The sequence below is a fragment of the Prionailurus bengalensis genome, chromosome B1 (genome assembly GCF_016509475.1).
Source record: "Prionailurus bengalensis isolate Pbe53 chromosome B1, Fcat_Pben_1.1_paternal_pri, whole genome shotgun sequence".
NCBI classification, from domain to species: Eukaryota; Metazoa; Chordata; class Mammalia; order Carnivora; family Felidae; genus Prionailurus; species Prionailurus bengalensis.
In genome coordinates this window covers 62,458,911-62,474,378 of record NC_057344.1, presented here as the reverse complement: position 1 = coordinate 62,474,378, position 15,468 = coordinate 62,458,911, and the positions used below count along the sequence as shown (strand labels likewise).

Here is a 15,468-nt window from a genome sequence, read left to right as displayed (position 1 = left end):
TCTCTTTTAAAATGAACTCATCTGTAACACTACAGAGAGATTGTGGATTTAATGGCCATTTTTTTTTAATGTTTATTCATTTATTTTTGAGAGAGAGAGAGAGAGAGAGAGAGAGAGAGAGAGAGAGAGTCCCAAGCAGACTCCACGCTGTCAGAGCAGAGCTCCAGCTCATGACCCGCGCCGAAATCAAGAGTCAGACTTTTAACTGACTATGCCACCCAGGTGCCCCTATTTATATTTCAACATCTGTTTTCTTTTCCTTTATTACCCTAAACAAGGCTTGAAACACTATGGGCAGATTACTCAATAACATTAATATTACAACTAGGTAAGCAGAGTTGGGTGGTTTATCCTTTCCCATATGCACATTATGATTAACTCAGTTTCATTTAGTGCATACTTCCTTTGTAGATCACTTCCATTTTCTCAATAAAGTATGTCATCTCCATATGCCAATGCAGGTAACATTCTTGTTTCTGCAAATCTGAAAAGAAGGGAAACACTTATTTCTTCATTCCCCATGTGAGACCTTCTTCATGTGGTTAAGATGAGTCACCAGCATGACCTCAAACTGAAGTTTTTAGACAGCTTCTCAACTCAGAATCTTGTAACTGTAACAAATAATCTAAAGCCAATGCTAATAAACTGCTACATAAAATAAAAGGCATACATTCTATGATGAACAATAAGGCCTGGTAAGTTTTTAAAATTAAATTCTATCAGCAGGTTTAGTGATTTGAATCAATACTATCCGAGGGTTTTCTGAGCCTTCAATGGAATGTCGATGAGGGCATTTTACTAATAACAAGCACGACACATTTATTTTTATTTTTTTGGAAGTTGCTTTATCTTTTATTTTTCAATTTTTAAAAAATTTTATTTAAACTCTAGTTAGTTAGCATACAGTGCATTATCGGTTTCAGGAGTTGGAATTCAGTGATTCATCACTTACATATAATGCCGCGTCCTCAACATAACAAGTGCCCTCTTTAATCCCCATCACCTACCTGCCAATCCCCAACCCACCTGCCTCCATCAACCCTCAGTTTGTTCTCTATCGTTAGAAGTCTCTTATGGTTTGTTTCCCTCAGGCTCTTTTTTTCCCACTTCCCATATGTTTATCTACTTTGTTTCTTGTATTCTGCATATGAGTGAAATCATATGGTGTTTGTCTTTCTTTGACTTATTTCGCTAGCATGATATACTCTAGTTCCATCCTCTTTGTTACAAATGGTGAAGATTTCATTCTTTTTGATGGCTAATATTCCTGTGTGTGTGTGTGTGTGTGTGTGTGTGTACTATATCTTCTTTATTCATTCATCAGTCGATAGACATTTGGGCTCTTTCCATAGTTTGGTTATTGTTGATAATGCTGCTATAAATATCAGGGTGCACGTGCCCTTTTGAATCTGTATTTTTGTCCTTTGGACAAGTGTGGAAACACTACACATTTAATGTTAGTATAAGCTACCGAAACTTTATAGATCTTTTATTTATTAAAAAAATTTTTTTTAGTGTTTATTTTTGAGAGACAGCGTGAGTGGGGGAGGGGCAGAGAGCTAGGGAAATGAAGAATCTGAAGCATCTCCGGGCTCTGAGCTGTCAGCATGGAACCTGATGGGGGGTTGAACTAAGGACCCATGAGATCATGACCTGAGCCGAAGTCGGATGCTTAATTGACCGAGCCACTCAGGTGCCACTATAGATCTTTTAAAGTACCAGTTTAAAAGGTTGAAAATAATATTGACAGGATATTTCACTGTTTGTTTGTTTGTTTGTTTGTTTGTTTCAGTTTTTGCTTGTTTTGGTGTGAGTAAAGTTCCCTTTATCTTCCCAATTATTTAAAATCCCTGAGACTATGGGAGTAAGAAATAGAAATCAGTGCATGGAATCCAGTTTTTTAGGATATCAGTGAGTTTTTAAATTCTGTAAAGTTTATTTCACTGAGTACATGTTGTTTTATGGGTTGGCAGTGGGGGATATTAACCAAAGAAAAACCCCGCCTTGGACTTGTGCTCAAGAGGAAATCTTATACAAAGGTTGGAATGTAGCATTTTCTCTCAGTCTTTCCTAACAGTAGACTAAATAAAAAATGGAAAAAAGTGGGGAAAAAAAGATTCTGTTTATGTGAATAGATGACCAGCCAGTGGGTAAAATGTAGCTAAAATATAGAAAACAACAAATTTGCATGAACAGTCTTACTTCCAGGAAGACATTAAGATTTATTCCAAGAGCTAGTGTCAATATTTAGAAAATAAACAAACTTAATTAAGAAAGAAGTATCAGGGTTGACGCCCACACAAGTGGCCACAAGTGTAAACAATTAAAGGCCTGAGGGAAGAAAAAACAAGTGTTTGCTCTGTCATTACAAGATGTATGATGTGGGAAACATAAATAAACCAAATCTCGGTAGCGGTTGCTTATATATTCATTTTTGAGCAGTGTAAGAATGGCAGTTTTTAAAAACTGACGGACTACAGTAATTTGTTTTCTAAATTTAAAGCTTGTAACAAATTATTAGGTCATATGCAAAAAAAAATTCAGTATTTATTTTTACATTGTTTGATCAAAGTACGTTTTTGTCAGTGTTTTCTCTTTTGAGACAGAGTTCAGAATGAATATTTGTGGTATGGGTGATATTTTAAAAATGTTCTGAGAAATCCTATCCATGGGCATTGTGGGCTATAAATGCAGATTGATATGGTATTTCAATGGATCTTTTGTTATGAGAACAATTTTGTTTTCTGACTTAAAAAGAAAGATGTTTATTTGAAAATTTAGCATTTACTCATATCCATAATGTACAATTGCATTAGAGTAGAAAAATATAAGATTTAAAGAAGACAACTTGTTGCTTGTGATCTGTATTCATAATGTATTGGTCAATCTAGATTCATCTTGAAACTCATTAATATCATGGAAAATGACTTTATTATCAAATGTCTCCATATTCTGGAGAAATATTCTTTGCTTTAGCGTGGTATATATATGTATGTGTGTATGTATGTGCATATGTATATGTTTGTTTTGCATTTCAGATTGAACATTTGATTTTGTATTGTGATTACGTTTTATTTCCTGATTTAGGAAATAATCAAAGAAGACTGTGTTTCACTCTAGTGACAGTTATGGGTTCTTTGAAGGGACCTTTCAATTTGGAGGATGTTTGGACAGGTTTTTTTTTTTTTTAATATATAATCAGTAATCCAAACTATATCTAGATTTTTATGTCACACTGTATCCCCTCCCTTCAAAAATTCTGTCTTTGGTGGATGAAGACATCTTGTTTGAAAATGGCCAGATAAGAATCATGTTACCCAGAGGCACCTTTCAATCCAGTTTATGAGGGAAGGATATATAATCCACTTTATTAAAATTTTTTTAATATTCATTTATTTTTGAGAGACAGAGAGACAGAGCACAAGTGGGGGAGGGGCAGAGAGAGAGGTAGACACACAGAATCTGAAGCAGGCTCCAGGCTCTGAGCTGTCAGCACAGAGCCTGACGCAGGGTTCAACCCACCAACCGCAAGATCATGACCTGAGCGGAAGTCGGATGCTTAATCAACTGAGCCACCCAGGCACCCCAGTGTATGATTTTATTTAACTCATCATTTGTATCTCACTATGTGAACAGTTTTCTTTTAATGTTTATTTATTGTCAAAGAGAGAACGAGTGAGCAGAGGAGGAGCAGAGAGAGGGGGAGAGAGAGAATCCCAAGCAGGCTCCATGCTGAATGAAGACATGGGGCTCTATCTCATGAGCAAGATCATGACCTGAACTGATATCAGGAGTCGGATGCTTAACCGACTGAGCCACCTAGCAGCCTATGAACACTTTTTAATGCAGATGAGAAGGCTTTGCTCATGTTATGTGATAATATATGGTAGAAGTGAAAATGCAGATCTTGAAAAAAAAACAACCTAGAAATTATTTTAAATAAAACATTTCATGGGCTGTTTTTTTCCTTCCAAGATTTTATTTAAATTCAAGTTAGTTAACATATAGTGTAGCATTGGTTTCAGAAGTAGAATTCAGTGATTCATCACTTACACCCAGTGCTCATCACAAATGCCCTCCTTAGTACCCATCACCCATCTAGCACCCCCCCCCCCCGCCCACCAGCCCTCCAACAACCCTCAGTTTGTTCTCTACAGTTGAGAGTCTGTTTTACAGTTTGCCTCTCTCTAACCCCACCATGTTCATTTGTTCTGATTCTTAAATTCCACATAGGAGTGAAGTCATAATTGCATTTGTCTTACTCTGACTTATTTTGCTCAGCATAATACAGTCTAGTTCCAAAGGTCATCGCAAATGGCAAGATTTCATTCTTTATGATGGCATGGGCTGTTTTCTTAATAACACTCACTACAATAATTGGACTGCAAATACTTTTTTATTATTAGAAATTTAAGAAGGAGGGGCGCCTGGGTGGCGCAGTCGGTTAAGCGTCCGACTTCAGCCAGGTCACGATCTCGCAGTCCGTGAGTTCGAGCCCCGTGTCGGGCTCTGGGCTGATGGCTCAGAGCCTGGAACCTGTTTCCGATTCTGTGTCTCCCTCTCTCTCTCTGTCCCTCCCCCGTTCATGCTTTGTCTCTCTCTGTCCCAAAAATAAAATAAACGTTGAAAAAAAAAATTTAAAAAAAAAAAAAGAAATTTAAGAAGGAGATATACTGCATAAAAAAATTCTTGGAATGCCTGTTGTGGCTCAGTCAGTTAAGTGTCCGACTTTGGCTCAGGTCATGACTTGGCAGTTTGTGGGTTCAAGCCCTGCATCAGGCTCTGTGCTGACAGCTCAGAGCCTGGAGCCTGCTTTGGATTCTGTGTCTCCTTCTCTCTGCCCCTCCTCCACTCACACTCTGTCTCTGTCTCCTTCTGAAAAGTAAATAAACATTAAAAAAGTTTAAAAAATTCTCATTCTTATATTTTTTGAAGAGTAATTATGAAAGTCTATATAAATATATACATATTTATTTCTATGTTGTATTAAGATTTTAAAAATTTCAGATAATTGTTTCCCAAACTTGGAACTTAAATTGACTTTTATGTGTGTCATTCTGGGGGAAAATTTTATTCTGTGCATATGAGATGCCAGCTGAAAATTATTTTCCCTTTTAAGTATTGGAACCTTGTCTCCAAAATGTGTAATTAGAATTTTGCCAAATCTTACTTTTCCTTGGGAATTTGCTTAGTGGTTGTCAATCAAGTAAAAATAGTTGACTTTTGAGACTTCATTGTTGTCCTTGTCCGAGGAAATTTTTACTCAGCCTTTATTGTAGGCTACAGCAGCCAAAGCAGCCTTGTCAGGCCTTCACATGGCATCATTCTTCCTCCCTAAATCCAATATCAATAAAAGCAGAAAGTTTAAACTGTATATGAAAACAGTGTAATGAGCAAGTGGTCATGGCTATTGTTGAATCTTTGAGCTATCTCTTCAAATCCCATAAATCTCATGATAACAGATCTCCTAGTTCAGTCCGTATTTCCTGACCATATCAGTGTGATGTGTAGAGAAAAGCAGACACATTTCCCATGACTGCACTTAATAATATATAGTACTGGAATAAAAAAAAAAGACAGTTGCCCTTTAAATTTTTTTTTTTTTTTGAGTATATAACAGTAATCCACTCTGGATTGAAAGGATTTAAAATACTCCTTCCGTGGAATGGTGAATATCAGTATTTTGGGTCTTAAGGCAAACCTGTGAAGTACATAGCCTGGCTAGCCTTATTTTTGTCATGCACGATTTATAGCCCGATGCACAGTATTTTCTCATTCGCATTTTTTGTGTGTCTCAAAACACATTGAGGACCTACTTTATGTCAGGCACTCTGGCAAGTGAGGGTTTAAAGATGAGTGACACATGCTTCCTGTGGTCAGCATTTTCAAAATTAGACTGACGAATCAGACTGTTGAAAACATGGTATGAAATCTTGCGTGCTGGCCTACTCCTGACGGAAGCACAGGCAGGACACAGAAGTCCTTCTGGAAGGACTTTCTGTAGGTAATGCCCAAGGAGACTCCATTACAGTACACTGTCAAGTAGTAACCAGCTGTCAGATTCTTTAGCATTAATTCAAGTAAATGCATCCATTTTTGTGAGGGTGTTTAGTTTGCAAGCATTTTCTCCTGAATGGACGGGAAGGCTTTGCTTTTGGCAAAAGTAGTGGCTCTTTACTTTGTGTGATCCTTTCTGACAGCCTGTGGTGGACCTCTCCCCTGCAAGACATGTGACTGAGTGCATAAACTCCTATGTATGTTTTGTGTACAGCTTTTAGGAAATCGCAGGGTCGAAGCCTCCTTAAAGTTGACTTCTGGATCCCAGCTTCAGAAAGGAAGGGCTAAAGATCTTTGGGGAATCCTGAAGTGGGTGGAAGAAGTGTCACTGAAAGTCGTGGTGTAGGGAGTCCCAACCTTGGATTGCCTATTCTGACCATACCTTCTTTTATAAGATATGTTTACTCTACCTACTACAATAAAAGCTACTTGCCTTCCTTGGTCTTCGATTTAAAGAAATAAAAATGTAGTACAATGAATGCAAATAGCCTTCAGAAGAAAAACAATACCTGTGGTTTTCCATGTAGTTTAAAAATTGTTCTTGACATTTTATGTTGGCCTATTGGTTAGCTCCAAACCCATTTTTGACCATAGGAATCCAAGCAGAATTCCAAACAGATAGTAAATATTCCAATTGCACTTGAGCATTTCCCTAGTATTATGATCTATAACCAGTTTCCTGTATTCCTTTCAGTTCTGATAGCCCCAACCTCAAATCACTGTACTAAATGGGGCTAGTGAGTAGTAATTCATATTTTTCAAACTATTTCTCATTTTTGTGATGCAAAACAAATAGAAAATACCATAAAGAAAGAAAAGTAAAAAACCCCAAAGTGGATTTGAGAATTAGAAATATCTTGGAGCCTGAATAACAAATACATACTAGATTATAATGCAAATTCTAAATCCATGTAATATAAGGGGTTGTGGTTCAGTTTGCTACACCAATGCATAAGTAAAGTATTCTAGCATGGAGAAATAAGACACTCAGATTTAAGTAGAAGATGGATTAAGGAAACCCTCAGATGTGTGCAATACAAAGAAAGAAATTGTGCGTTTTAAACTGTGTGATGGGTTGTAATTTTAAGATGGCTGCTTTTTCTTTTTTTGTTAATGTTGATAGTATCAACATTTAAAGATATATATGGCCTGCAGTGTATATCAAGTCTGCACAGAAATGAATTGGCTTTGTCGTTCACTACTGCTTGTTCTCAAAGAAATATTTGGTTTTCTCCTGAAGCGGTTCATGGTGTATTCAGACCTGCCACACCGTTCTGAAGCTTTGAGTTCAGGAAAAATAACACTAAATAAAAAAAAAAAAATGGGTTTATGTTTTCCAGAACGGTTTTGTTTCCTCTTAAGAATCATCTGGCCTTGTGCCTTTTCTTCTCCCCAGAAGTAATGTTTTTGCTCCTGTGAAGTGTTATATCTTTGGACTGCAGATCTGTTTTTGATATAATCCATCCATCAAGACATGAATCCTATTGCATGTGAAAAGTCGTTACAAGAAAATAAAAATCTAAAACACATTTGAGTTTTATTTTACTCATACTACTTTTATTATATAAATGGGGTACTGACAAACTACGTTTTGTTTGGTTGAGTGCCTCAGTGTTCAAGTTAACAAGCTGATTCAGAGAGGAGTTTATTCTTGAGAAAAAAAAAATGATGCTAGTCAAGATGATGGCAATGACAATTATTTGCAGTAATGGCAACTTGTTAAAAATGTAGGATCTGAGCCTCTCCAGACCTCCTAAATCAGAGCTTCCATTTTAACCAGATCTGCTGTGATTCCTATTCGAATTAATGTTAGAGTAACACTATTTTAGTGTCTCTAGTTGCTCTAAGAAAGGAAGAGCCAGGCTGAGAGTCACTGCCAGTCCATGCCCTCAACTACTTGTATCGTAAATACATACGATGGAAGATGTAAATAACTGGCAAACTTTAATTTACCTTAAAGTGTAAAATATTGGGGGGAAAAGGTGCAAAATTTATTTTTTATGAAAACTAGCCAGTCTTTTATGTAATTGCAATTTTTTTTTTATTTAGGCAGGTCATCTATTTCTTGAGATGTCTGGGTTTAGGGGAGTGGAGCATCAACGGTTTCTTCCACATGCATATGAAGCTGATTAGAATCTGGATTCAATTTCAGGCATCAAGACCAGCCTCTTAGCCAGTGCTATAAACTGTTCTACAGACCTTTCATTACTTTGTCTCTACAATAGTGAAAGATAGTAAGCATTTCCCTACTTCATGCTTTTCCATTGACAGTAGGGCACAAGAGAGGGGTTGATGAGAGGATTCAAATTTTAGTGAATATTTTTCCGCATGTTGAGGTGATAACCTTCCTTAAACTAATTTCTATCTTCTCCCTCTCTAGATTTACACATAAATCTAACCCCTTCTTATATCATTTTGCATGAGGGAACTAAACTGGGTGAATAATTCTACATAATAAACTTTTGACCAAAGCCTAAAGTATTGTATTGCTTTCGGCATTGAAATGTAAATTGTATAAATTAACTCACTTTATTAACTAGTTTTTTATAGTGAAAATTCGTAAGTATTAAGTTTTAAATCTACTAAAAGACAGTGATTGGAAAAGTATGGAGGATTTTTTCCACTTCCTAAAGTTCTAATGCATTTTCCCCCTTTCCCATTTGGTTTTGCAAAAGAAACATTTGAAGTAAATTTTAGAAAAGAAAATTTGTAAGCCTGTATCAAGAAACAATATCCCACAACTTCCAGGGCATTTGTCAATGTTTAATCTCATGATTATTCTCTATATTTGCTGTGTTTCTTAAAGTTATTATATTTTGACATCTGGCAGCACTAAGAGATTGATTAGTTTAGCTTTGGACTCAAATATACATTTTTTGTTGATGTATATTTCTGACTTTAAAAGAGAAATTCATATACTGATTTTTTTTTTAATTTTTTTTCAACATTTATTTATTTTTGGGACAGAGAGAGACAGAGCATGAACGGGGGAGGGGCAGAGAGAGAGGGAGACACAGAATCGGAAACAGGCTCCAGGCTCTGAGCCATCAGCCCAGAGCCTGACGCGGGGCTCGAACTCACGGACCGCGAGATCGTGACCTGGCTGAAGTCGGACGCTTAACCGACTGCGCCACCCAGGCTCCCCCATATACTGATTTTAAAGAAATTATCTCATTTTTTCCCACAATGGTTTGTAGAGCTTTATTTTATTAAGCAGTATAAAAGACTGGATATAAAAGATAGCGTGTTTTCAGGATTTGGGTCAATGATTTTGAAGCTCCTGAAAATTTGGACAATGTTTTATTTAATATGAAAGATCAAAGGTGTAGCACCTAGTCATTGACTAAGTCAGTGAAGTGACTTAGTCACTTCAACTAACATTGACTAAGCCAATGAACTGACTTCAGTATTTATACATTTCACAGAAACTCAGAGGCAATGCCATATTTAGAGGAAGTGTATCATAATTGTATACAAGTGTGATGAGTAAGGTGCTGTGACAGTAAAATATTTAGTTAATACTACCTCTCCTGCTACCTGGCTGTGAAGACCTGCTTTTGGTCACAGGCATCCACCGCAAATTCAAACACACTTTCATTTATTTGCAAATGAGCCATGAGTGCTGAACTCTTTCCTAAGATCCCCCATAAATTAGTGACCATTTGGTTCAGAGAAATGACTTACTCCCTCCCCTCCCTCAAACATTAAAGTAAGGAAATGTGGGTCATATCCTTTTATAAGTGGCTCATATTATACTATTACAGGTTCAATATTCTATTCAGTTATAAGTACTTTCTGAAATATCTATCTGAACCACATTTCCATAATTTTCTCAAAATTTTCTGATTAGCTTTGTTTGCATTGACTTTGCTCTGAAGTATTTCATTTTAATTGAACTTTTCTTTTTTAGCTGTGTTTTGGGGTGATATTGCCTTAGATGATGAAGACTTAAGTATCTTTCAAATTGATAGGACAATTGACCTTACACAGAATCCCTTTGGACTTGGACATACCACAGGTATGGTTGATTATTTGATTGAATTTGTGTTCATTTTGCAGAAAAGATACTTTTGAAATGCTAAAAGTACTCTTTCAATCACTTTTCATGTCCTGCTGATCAACTTCCATTTCTTAAACATAAATGAGCCTATTTGCAAATTTATATTTTGTTAATAGTTTTAATTTTATTAATTTAACAAACATTTTGTAATGTTTACCATGTCTCAGGCCTGATTTAAGTGCTTTTCAGATATTAACCTTTTGAATCTGCATAATAACCCTATGAGGGGTAGCTATACTAATATTTTTACAAGTGAGGAGATCAAATTAACTGTATTTCTTATTTTCTTCTTTCAAACTGTATTGTCTTTCCCATAATATATACTTAGTTTGTTTTTAGAATATGTGAGAAATAACCACTTATTTTATCAATTTCTTTTTTTTTCTATTTTAATGAACTGCCTACACAGAATTTTTTTGCAATTTTGATTTCTATAAAAATTTTTAAAGATTGCTAAATATGAGGAACATCATTGCTGTTAGTAGTCTTGAGGCATTGTTTTTGTAAAGTTTTATAATTACTGTTATCCTTATAATTTTATAACTAAAGACACTTTTTTTTCCTCATAATTAACCTTCTTCTAAACCTATTTATATGTGTTTCAGGCCTGTCTAATATGAAGTTATAATTGTTACAAAATCATCATTTCAAACATATAAATTCCATTCTTCAAAAATGTTTCTTATAACTACTTAGGAATGAATACATTCAAATATTACCTCATCTTTCTAGAATGTTCAATGAAAAAATTTCAAAAATTTTTCTCAAGTAGCACAGCAAAAATGTGACTGTGTAATGCAAATAATCAAGCAGGTTATTAGTCAGTGAACAAGCACTCTAACTTATTTGCCTTATAAGGACTTAATTGATTTTTTCCTCCAAGAGGCTTATATAATGTAATGGTTTTTGTTATTATTTCTGTTTTTATTAGCTTTAATCTAGGTAAATAAGTTTTGGTATTAATTTCAAAGGGGGAAAAGGTATTGGAAAGAAATAGTTCAAGGTCCAAGAACAGTTGGTTGTCTTTATGGGTTTCTGGCCCTTTCATCGTCTTAGCCTAAAGAGACTCATGAACCATACTCTGGTGATATGAATTCATCTGCACTTGTTCAGATATCATTAGTGGTTATATTGTTTGCTCAGTGCTGACTTTTTGTTATTTGTGTATTGAAAATTAAACAAAAAAGGAAAATAGGAGATAAAATTAGGAGAGCATTTTAGTAAAGCCCTGGAATGAGAATCATAGGACTTGGGTTTTCCTTAAATGCTCTGGTTTCTGACTTGATGACAGGAAATCTACCTTTTCTAGCCTTTTTCTAGTTGGTAAAACTGCGAAAGGACATATTTCCTTATCCTGACCTCTTCTTCTACCTTTTGAGCTATAAAATTCTTTACATCTATTTTTATAAGTGTTGCCAATTACATAGCATAACGGAATGCATTTTGCTGCTGAACATCCTTTTGGATTCCTGTGATGTTTTTCTAATTATGTGTTACTGTTTTTTATAAATTATCAAAACTAATTTTCTAGTTTTATGTGAACATATTATAAAGTATAACATGCTTTTAAAAATGTTTTCAAAATTGATCACAGCCTTGGAGCAAGACTTGCACTATACATTTGCTTTTCTAATGTTTTTATTTCCAATGGCTGATTTGACTTCTGAAAATATTCAGTTTACATTGGAGACATAGCTGGAATGCAGTCAACAGGGCAGAACAGCTTGCTGTCATCCTATATAACACTATGTGATGTCAAGGTCACAGTGAAGAAAAATGTTCTGAATTATCAATAGATGACTCAATTGCCATGATGTCCAAATAAAGTCATTTAGATTGCTCTCTGGATCACCCTCACCCCCTTGATTTCAGCTACCAAAATTGTGTTTGTAGAATGTTTACACTCTCCTAAGATTTATGGGTATTCATGACTCTAACACTGTAAGACCCCATGAAAAAAAAGATGTCCAAAGAGAAACCAATGTAGCCTGTTGCTATGGTTTATTTGCAAGAGTTAAATACAATGAGTTTAACTTAACTGTTTTCTTTTATTCTTAAGGTGGATTTGGAGACCATAGTATGTCAAAGAAACGAGGGGCTCTCTACCGGCTTATAGACAGGATAAGAAGAATTGGCTCTGGTATATCAATGTTTAAAGTTGCAGACGCTTGACTTGATGTACAGTAAATATTATACTAATAGCAGTTCAGTTTGCCATTAATATGCAAAGCATGTAAAGGGTATAGGCTGAGAAAAAGTCCTGTATCATTTTTGTTAGCTGATGTTTAATGTAAGTTTCTTAGAACTTAAGTTGGGACTTAAATTTAATGAATAGAATGTAAAGTTGAAATGTTTTTTTAACTTATTTTCAGCTTCTCCTTATTATAAGATGTATTTGGGGGTTATTTTACGGTTGATATTTATTTTCGGTGCAATGGTTATCACACTAAGGTGTTTTTATCAAGCATGGAACTACATCAGTTTTAATCAAATCAAAAAATGTTTAATCTAACAAAAAATGTTTGTTTTGAAATAAATTGCACTTAAAGTAAATTGAGAAACTGATTTGTTAGATTAAGAAAATAGTTGAGAATGTTTGATCCTTCCAAAAACATACATAGAAAAACAGCCTTCTGGTCTCATAATTAGTTAATACTTCTAGTATTGAATTTGTTAAACACTGTTCGTATATTTTAGAGTTTTTAGAAGAGTTTTCTGTTCAAAGTTTATATCCTAATGTTTTTTTAAATTAATGAATTGTTAATTAAGTAATTGATAGTACACACTTCCAAGCGATAATTTTCCCAAGCAAACTAGACCTGTTAGGGACACGGGAATAGGGGCATACTTTCACTGTTGTGTCTGAAGTATAAACCAGTGGGTTATTTGTGTCAATGGTAGTAGATGAATAAGAATGAATAATAATGAAGATTTAGGAAAAACAAAAACAGTAACAAAAATACTTTGGGGCACCCGGGTGGCTCAGTCGGTTAAGCGTCCGACGTCAGCTCAAGTCATGATCTCACAGTTTGTGAGTTTGAGCCCCATGTCGGGCTCTCTGCTGACAGCTCAGAGCCTGGAGCCTGCTTCAGATTCTATGTCTCCCTCTCTTTATTTCCCTTCCCCACTCATGCTCTGTCTCTCCCTCTCTCTCAAAAATAAACAAACATAAAAAAAATTTTTTTAAATATTTTGAAAGGCCACCAAGAAAATTAATGACTACAGACTCAAAAGCTTCTCTAAGAGTAGGTTGCATTTTATGTTGGCTTGTTCACGTTGTGTACTGATCTCTAAATAATGCTAGGTCATCTGGATGTGAATCCAGAGGAAATTTGAACAGAGATCTACTGGCATTCCAGGAGGCCGAGACCATATCTAGCTCAACATTATTTCATTTACCCTCTCTGTAATGCAATCTTCATAATTTTAGGCCATACGATAGAATATCAATCCTGATTTAAAAGAATGAAGGATTTAGCAAGAGTTAAGAGGAGTTTCGAATATCTTGTGACTTTTTAAACAACATTTATTTTATCGTCTGGTGGTGAATTGGCAGTGCTCTAGTATTAGAATACAGGAAACAGGTTTTTTTTGTGGCCTACAAGTCTGCCTGACTTCTATCTGTTGTAGACTGTTGTATGAGAATTCATTAAAGTTGCTAAGAGAGCATCATTAAGAAATAGGATTTTGACGTGAAACGCTTAAATATTTTAATGTTTTTCAAGTATGTAAGGTAAATGAAGTTCTTTAATGCATTGACTTTAGGCATATTTACACAAATATGTAAATAAGACATTTTAACTTCAGTCTTTTAAGAGGAAATGATTCCCTGACCAAGGACTTCTGTTTCACAGAATGTTTTAAATGTCACTGCAGGCTTGGAGCAAAACAACACAGTGAAGGGAAAAGTACCTCTAAAATTCTCAGGGCAAAATGAGAAAAATCGAGTTCCCAGAGCTGCTACATCAAGAACAGAAAGAATATGGCCCGGAGGTGTTATTCCTTATGTTATAGGAGGCAACTTCACTGGTAAGATATTCCCAGAGTGTTTATTTTTATGAAGAAGTATTATCATACAGATTAAGTGTGTATTTTTGCAGAGTTATATATATATATATATATATATATATATATATATATATATATACATAATTAATATATAATACATAGTATTAAATCAAGCATGAGAAATACTCCAGTCACCTTGCTTGTTAGTTTAGAATGTTTTTGGAATTGAAAAATGTCTTTAGTGTTGAGCTCTAAAGGTTGAAAGTACTATTCTGGTTTTTAAACTGAGCTTCAAATGTGCTCATGTCTGGAAGCTGATTTCTCTTCCACTGTCAGGTAGAGTGTATGTCCGGTTTATAGAGTCTTGTACACATGTATTAAGGCATTGAGTTCAAATCTCTGATTGTAAGGGGAGTGTCCATTCTTAAGAGCGCTCGCTTGTGGTGCTCCAGGCTTACCTCTGTTGGTTAGTGAGCGTGATGGCATCTGAACTGCCCATGCGGACTCAGGACGAAGGGGCCAGCATATAGCCCTACTGCTTAAGACACACACTCTTTTATTAACATCCTGCCATTTTTCCAGGCAGCCAGCGAGCCATGTTCAAGCAAGCCATGAGGCATTGGGAAAAGCACACGTGTGTGACTTTTATCGAAAGAAGTGATGAAGAAAGTTACATTGTATTCACGTATAGACCTTGTGGGTAAGTGGAACCAGGGAATGACTTAAGCAAGTGTAGACGGGGGGGAAAAAATCCATAAGTAGGATTCATGTCTCAATATTTGAATTAGCATTTTGCCCATGAGAAAGTGTGAATTTTACATAAGAAAATAGATTAAATTTTTTTTAATGTTTATTATTTTGGGGAGAGAGATGGTGTGTGAGTGGGGGAGGGGAAGACAGAGAGGGACACACAGAATCCCAAGCAGGCTCCAGGCCCTGAGCTGTCAGCACAGAGCCCAATAGGGAGCTTGAACTCACAGAGTGCAAGGTCATGACCCGAGCCGAAGTCGGATGCTCAACTGACTGAACCACCCAGGTGCCCCAAGAAAATATTATATTTTAAATAAATATATTCTCTGATCACACACTTTGATGATACACCTACCCCAAGTGTATTTCTCCACCAGGTCAACTACTTTTCTTTGTGTTGCAACTGTAACAGTGGTATGGCCAACATCCCACTCATCTGAATTGGAAACTGGTAACATTGTCTGGTGATTCTCTTGTGCTCCGTCTAAAACCTATGCAGTAAGATTACATTGATATTCACCGTGTCTGTTGATTTCCACCTCTAGCCTATGTCAGTGCCTCAGTGCATATTTATCTCTTTGTCGTGCCACACC

At 35.7% G+C, this 15,468-nt stretch overlaps 1 protein-coding gene across 1 annotated transcript in view; it reads left to right on the top strand.

Moving 5' to 3' along the window:
* The window catches only part of TLL1 (tolloid like 1), a 214,081-nt gene that overhangs the window by 77,296 nt on the left and 121,317 nt on the right, over positions 1-15,468 (top strand). Inside the window, exons 2-5 of the mRNA XM_043566011.1 lie at positions 9,968-10,075; positions 12,177-12,257; positions 13,994-14,146; positions 14,708-14,825. Coding sequence (XP_043421946.1) covers positions 9,968-10,075; positions 12,177-12,257; positions 13,994-14,146; positions 14,708-14,825 — 460 coding nt within the window. The remainder of the gene's footprint in view (positions 1-9,967; positions 10,076-12,176; positions 12,258-13,993; positions 14,147-14,707; positions 14,826-15,468) is intronic.